The sequence below is a fragment of the Ochlerotatus camptorhynchus genome, unplaced genomic scaffold (assembly GCF_037179485.1).
Source record: "Ochlerotatus camptorhynchus isolate MF236.1 unplaced genomic scaffold, CSIRO-AGI_Acam_v1.1 ptg000178l, whole genome shotgun sequence".
NCBI classification, from domain to species: domain Eukaryota; kingdom Metazoa; phylum Arthropoda; class Insecta; order Diptera; family Culicidae; genus Ochlerotatus; species Ochlerotatus camptorhynchus.
In genome coordinates this window covers 2,833,359-2,840,584 of record NW_027040668.1, presented here as the reverse complement: position 1 = coordinate 2,840,584, position 7,226 = coordinate 2,833,359, and the positions used below count along the sequence as shown (strand labels likewise).

General features: G+C 36.1%; 1 protein-coding gene across 1 annotated transcript; it reads left to right on the top strand.

The window, feature by feature from the left end:
• Positions 1-3,741: 3,741 nt before the first annotated feature.
• On the top strand, positions 3,742-5,326 carry LOC135701891 (uncharacterized oxidoreductase YoxD-like). Its single transcript, XM_065222836.1, has 5 exons — positions 3,742-4,278; positions 4,337-4,409; positions 4,470-4,653; positions 4,720-4,842; positions 4,906-5,326. Exons 1-5 carry the CDS (start codon positions 3,742-3,744, stop codon positions 4,994-4,996), a joined length of 1,008 nt encoding a protein of 335 aa, XP_065078908.1. The 3' UTR covers positions 4,997-5,326.
• The last annotated feature ends 1,900 nt before the right edge of the window (positions 5,327-7,226 follow it).

Sequence of the window (7,226 nt, the reverse complement as noted above, 5' to 3'; positions counted from 1 at the left end):
TAACAATTTTAAATACAGCGATTACATTCGCAAAAATCACCATCTTAGTGCCCTTTGGTGGGCTGTCAATTTAATAGTTGAGTGCATTAAATCTTGATTTAAAACTTGAGATAAAAGTCTGTGGGATAGAAAAAATTATATCGTTGTGCTCAGAAAACAAAGCTCTTTCAGATGATGTATAAAAACAGATAATTTTTTCTTCCAATTTGGCATAAAGGAATCTTTATCAGCTTTTCAAAAATCTCATCCCTATGTTTCGGAAGCTTTCGAAAGTTAGTCAAAATTATGTTTTTTTTTAATATCAAGTCTAATGAAAAAAAAAAAAAGATTTGACACAAATACAAGCGTGGCATCGAAGTAAGCTATGACCATCGGTTATTAAATTGTAATCAAATAACATTCAATTATGTTTTTACGCTATTTTATTTTTTATTTTGCCCTTATGCAGGATGGGTACACATTTTTTAATTCCATCATATTATTCTTGGTTTTTTTTTATGTTTTGAAATATGTTGCATTACACTTGTTACACTGTTACAGAATTAAGTGTAATGCAATAAAAATGTCTCATGCTGAATTTTATTTCAAAACACATTTTGATCATTTCCTTGAGAGTAACCGTTCTCGAATTTGGCCAAGTTAGTTGAAAATGGTTCTTAGCCTACACAGTTGAAAAAAGTAATGTGAATTTCTATCAATATGATGCATACAAAAGGAGCGTCATGTAGCATACAAGTTAACATTCAAAATATTGTATGCAACATTTCTGGTATTATGGAAGAAATATACTTGAAATTATCATATTAGAGATAACTGAAAGCAGCTTTAGTCCGGGAATTAGAAGGGGCTAGTTCTACTGTTGATCCAGAAACCCAGTTTAAAATGTTTGATAATTCATACCAATTCCGAAGTCACTTTCAGAAGCCATAAGCTCAACATGTCCACAGTTCCGATATCACATGGCTAATGGAACTGCAAGCACACTTTCAGATTCAGATCAATGCTTTGCATTCAGCGCGTATTTAATAAAGCATGATGTTAAGCACGATTGGGAATATTCATTGTCAGTAAAATAATATGAATAGATCTCACCAAATTATGTGTCTATAGATCCTGTCTTAAGACATTATGGTCGCCATTGTCCTCCTCCTCTTGCTTGTAGATGCTTTTTTCGCAGCAGCACACATCAAAAGTTCTATTCAAAGGCACTAATTTCCTACTGTATAGCTTTAGATATTTATAAAAAAAAAATGCAAAAATATTTGAAAAAGTGACAGAAGTCAACGAAAGAACAGCGACCAAAAAAAATCAATTACTATCAAGTTACAAACAAGGACACAATCATTCAAGTTTCGAGTACATTACTTTCGATTGGAATTAAAGTTAAATCTTGAATTTACATATAACTCCGAATGTTAGTAAGTCCGATGCATCGAAAAAGTTGTTCTGGATAAATGCTTTATTGCTTTCTTTCCTGTTCAAATATCAGAATCATGACATTCTAAATCCGGTATCTTAAAACCTGATGAAATTAGAACTTAGACTTCAAGATTCTTCGAAATTTGTATATCTTAATTTTTTCTTACTTTCTTATCTCGAAGAATTTTCCTGTCGTGAAATGCTGGAAGCTTCAGAATCTAGGTAAGTTTCCCCAAGATCTTGAATAAAAACTTTGTAGTCCAGGAGATTCAAAAGTTGTCATAGCCTATGATATCAAAACCTTTTTTTAATCCCTAAAATTTATTTTGAACAAAATTTCGTCGAAATTTGTTTCAGGCATATTTATTTTGTGGTGTTTTTGAGACTTTGATTGGGTCAAACATATTATAATTATTAAAATTCTGTTTTCATTGGTTTTTAATATTCATGTACCAAATAACTATCTAGAAAAGATCTTGCAATTTTATCTGAGTCTTAGAATTTTGATAATTCATCTAATTTTGTCGACTTTTATTTACAGTTGTATTCGAATTTACACTTACAATTTGTATCAAAGATACATATTTTTTAGTTACAAAATCTTGAAAACATATGGGTTTAGGATCTCAAAACTATTTTTAGTTTAACACTCAGAATGTTAAGAATAGTGCATTTATTCTGTGTGCTCAAGGTAAAGTGCACAGCAAGAATTTTAGAAAATTATATATACATGATACATAAATGCCAAACATGAACCCGTCCTGAGGTTGGGTTTCATGCTGGGAAAATCAAACCTTGACGAGTGGTCTTCTTCGGAGGTGGCGCTTAAGCCACTCGTTCTTGAGACAGGAAGCGTATTCAGTGTTCAAAATCTCGCAGCTTGCGAGTCGTGCGTAACAGCCTTAGATAATCCGAATATTTCATTCGACCGGAGCGTCCACCATAATGCGTCTTTGAATTTCTCTGCTGGTATCATTTTCGGCGATCACCAGTGAGCCCAAATACAAGAACGACCCCCTCGATTTCGTCGCAGTCAATCTAACTCGGAGTGGGAGGCTATCATTGTTTTCCCTAGAACCTTTTCCTCTCATGTATTTTGTCTTCGATGCGTTGATGGCAAGTCCAATCCGCATAGCTTCAGCCTTCAGTCTGATGTACATTTGCGTCATCATCTCAATGTGCCGTGCCATGATGTTGTCATCGGCGAAGCCATGTAGCTTGATGGACTTCCTTGAAGATCGTGGCGCTCGCGTCTGTCCCAGCTCTTCTTATCACACCTTCTAACGCGATGTTGAATAGCAGTTACGTAAGTACATCACCTTGCCGTAGCCCATTTCAGCCCATTAGTAGCCCATTAGAGATTCAAAGGGACTCGGGAGTGTCCCCGATACCCGTCAAACACACATCACTCGATCCATGACCAATCACGAAAGTTTAACCGAAAATCCGTAATCGTGCATTTGCATTTGGTATTGACTTTATTTCAGACTCGCTTGTTTGATTAAACCACAGATTTTAACGGAGCTTTCTAAATTTCAAACGAAAATATCGTTCATGAAGCCCCATAACATGATTGTTGAGCATCCTCGTTAGCATTTCTGGATTATCCAAACGGCAAAAATCAGTCTAATTTATACTGTTAAAAACTTGAAGACACTATCAACATCGAAATAGTTTCACGGTACCAATAGCCTTGCCTTTCTTTCTCATGAGCAAATAATTCACAAAGCAATTATTAAGTCATGATTGGATATTCCTGGCATTGATCTTTAACTAAATGATCAAAACCAGGAGAATCAGTAAAAAGACAATCTAGAAGTAAACATTCTGAGTGGAAAAAAACTGAGGTTCAGAATTTTTAATTTTATATCACATGCTTGACATCACATCATTGAACCACAAAGGTCTACGGAATTGGTTAAAATCACCGTTGAAGAAGGTGGAGCTATATCTCACAAAAAAACTCTTCAAAATGGCAACGAAGCAAGTCAGATGAAAGCGTTCAATTAATAACTCTGGAAGGTGCGCTACGCCTTTACTGATTTCAGTATCGGGGCGTCCCAATATTCCATGTGTGATGAATTAAAATGCATTTATTGAACATCCTATATAGCTTGTCACACATAAGTCACCTTAAGCTTTTAAACGCAACGAATTTTGTAATTGAAAACAATTTCAGCCCATCATTTCCATTGCAGTGAAGCTCTGGGTTCAACCCTGATGACCCAATCCAACCTTTAAACCTTGCTAGAGATAAAGTCACTTACTCGCCTAGCTGCGATTATGTCTCTTAAATGCAGTTTATTCTCATTGCTAGGAACGATGTCGATCGGATCAGACGTTTACTACACACACAAAGATGGTGCCTACGTTGCAGCTGATGAAGGCGATTTTCTCCCCTTCAGTTGGTTCGAGGTAGTTTCCAAGGTGCTCCTGCAAGTGGTGTTGAATATTCCAAGTTTCGTCAAAGATTTTATCCACGCCTACATTTGGGCCCCGAAAAAGTCCATCAGTGGATGCGTGGCTCTAGTGAGTGGAGGAGGAAATGGCTTCGGCAGAGCTCTTTGTCTGAGTTTCGCTCAGGAAGGGTGTAAGGTTGCAGTAGCTGACATCGATGAGAAGGGTGCAATCAGAACCGCGTCGGAGATCCGAAAACTGGGCATGCAGGCCGTGGCGTTCTATGTGGATGTGAGCGATTTGAAATCAGTGCGTCAGCTCAGGAAAGAAGTGGAACTTAAACTCGGCTACGTGGATATTTTGGTTAACAATGCAGGGCTACTTGTTGATGCGAAAATTTCCGACGGTGCAGATGAAGACGTACGGCGAATCATTGACGTTAATCTAACATCACATTATTGGGTATGATCCGTTAGGAATTTGATCGTTTTGTAGTGCTAATGCTTACTTTACATCCCAGATGATTCGTGAATTCAAACCAGCAATGATTAAAAGAAACAGTGGCCATATTGTCGGAATCAGCTCGATTCTCGGTACGGTGGGAAAATGATCGACAAGTAATTTTTAATTCCTAAAACTTCCCTTCATTACAGGATTCTACGGAACCTTCAGAACTAATTCCTATTGTGCTACGAAGTTTGGAGTAAGAGGAATGATGGAGTCGTTGAATGAGGAGTTGTATTTTAATGGTCAAGATGAAAAACTGTTCGCTACATGCGTTTATCCTAGTCTGATTGCTACTAGGAAGGATCTAATGAAAACTGCCAAAGATATGGGGTGCACTCCTATGACCCTCATTGTTTAATGTTTCAATGTAACTAAAAATCCCTTCATCTCTTTTAGCATTCTTATGGAAACAATGTACCCGGAACAAGCAGCTAGCATCGTAGTGAAAGGAATCCTACAGAACAAACGGGAAATCATTTTGGGATCCTTCCTGGTCAGACTTGTAATCAAGCTGTATGTGTAAGTTCGAGTGGAACTGGGTCCAGGTAATCATGGATTTATTTTCAATTTATTTTTCTTTAGGTTCCTTCCAATAAGACTGCGACACATCACAACAAGTTGTATCATTGGCGATGCGAGTAGATCCAGCAGGTTAACGAATGGGGTTGAGTAAATCTTGAACGGTGATCTCAGATTCCTCTATTCACAAATTGAGACGTGAACATCTCAAAATCGAAAGCGGATTCGACGGATGCAAACATACGAACCATGACTCTATGACTGTTTTTTTTCAATTAGTTTAATTGTTAGGCTCAAATGTCCAACAGGACTGCAGGGACCCGAGAACTATTAAATAATTTCATAATTACAATCAGATATTCACTGGCGTGCACAGGGGATTTTTATTTCCACATTTACAAAATTATGATATAAAATAACTTGATTTCTTGATAACTTGATTTGAAGGTAAAATAACTTCATTTCATAAAAAAAGAGCACTGAAAACTTTTTATTGCGTCAATTCCTTTGAGATGGTCCCTGAAAATTTCACCGCAAAGGTGCATGAAGGGACAAACTTCAATGAAATTTTTTGGTTACAACACAGTGGTGCATACAAAAAATTGCTGGTGTAATTTTTTTTCAAGGCTGTTTTTTTTTCAAGTGTAAATTTAAGGATGAACAAATCACCTTCGTGATGGTAGATCGAAGAAAAAGCTTTGTATTGAATATTTCTGGTGTAAAAATATCATCATAGAGGGACTAATCAAAATCAAAAATTGCAAAAAATGAATCACGCTAAAAACTTGGAGGTGCACATTTAACTGAAAATATCTGGTGGAAAGTTCGCTACACTGTGGTGAATGTAGTAGCAAGGTTTATTCATTTTTCTGGTGCATAATTTGCATCGTTCTGATGAATGCAAGCTTCATTGAAAACTTATGGTGGAAAATTTGCAGCATTCTGGTGCATGAAGAGGCAAAGCCTGAAAATTGCACCACAAAGGTGCATTGTGAAACAAACTTCACTGACAATTTTTGGTGCACCGTTCTGGTGAATGGAGGAGCATGCTTTATTGAAAATTTCTGGTGCAAAATTTGCATCGCTCTAATAAATTAAATGAATGGAAGATTTCTGGTGAAAAACTTGCACTGTTTTGGTAAATGAAGGCACAAGCTTGATTTAAAATTAAGCTATAAAAATTCTGGTAGAAAATCTGCACCATTCTGGTGAACGGATGGGCAATCTTTTTCGAAAAATTTTGGACTCAAATTTGCATTCTTGTGCTGAATAGAGAAACAAACTTTAATAATAATTTCTGGTGTAAAATTTGCAACATTCTGATGATTGGAGGGAAGCTGCTTTACTGAAAATTTATGGTGCAAAATCTGGAAAAAGAAAATCTGCACCAATCAGAAGATTGGAGAAGCAATTTGTATTGAACATTAACGGTGGTAGATTTGCATAGTTCTGATCAATTGAAATTTTCTGGTGGCAAGTTTGTATTGAAAATTTCTGATGTAAGATTTGCAACAATCTGCTGCATGGAGAGGCCTGATGTAAAAATTTCACAGTTCTGGTGAATGGAGGGGCAAGCTTTGTTGAACATTTATGGTAGAAAACTACAACGATTTGGTGAATGGGCGGACAACTTAAACTTGATTTCCGATAAGAACCTCAAGGGTATTGAATTCTGAGGAGGTTCTTAAAGAAAAGATTTCTAGGGATAATTCCATGATAATTCTGCGAATAATTTCTAGTGAATCCTGCAGATATTTCCAAGATAATTTCGAAAAGAATACCGAGAGAATCAAATTTTGAATAAAATATCAAAGGGATGTTGAGAAAAATTTCAATCGAGTTCCTAGGATAATTTCAAGCTCATTCTGGGAAGACTTTCTGGAAAATGCAGAAGAAGTTCTTCTGAAACTTTAGGGAATTTCAGTTTCAAGGTGTTCTGAGAAAAAAAAAGTTCTAACATATTCCGAGAAGAATCTCAAGGATATTTTTTGGTGCATTTTACAGATAGTTCCAAGAAAATTTCTAAAAGAATACCAAGAAAATCCAATTTTGAGTGTAATCCAATTTTAAGCAACATTTCAAGCGATTTCCGATGATAATTTAAAGAAGAGTTCTAAATTTAATTCCAGTGGACTTCTGAGAATAATTTCAAAAGAACCTCAAGGAATTCTGAGGATGGACTTTTTCGCAACTGTACAAAGTTTAAAGACAGCTTCTGGATTTCCTAATTAAAAAGTGGGTATTAGTTTGCTATTGAACCTTGGTCTATTGTTGACTTACTAAAAATTTGCCTAAGAATCTTCTCTGAACATTTCAAGTCATTTGTTACCGTGGTTAAAAAGATACAGCTGTTTATGTGCGTTGCAATAAATTCGGGTTTGTCT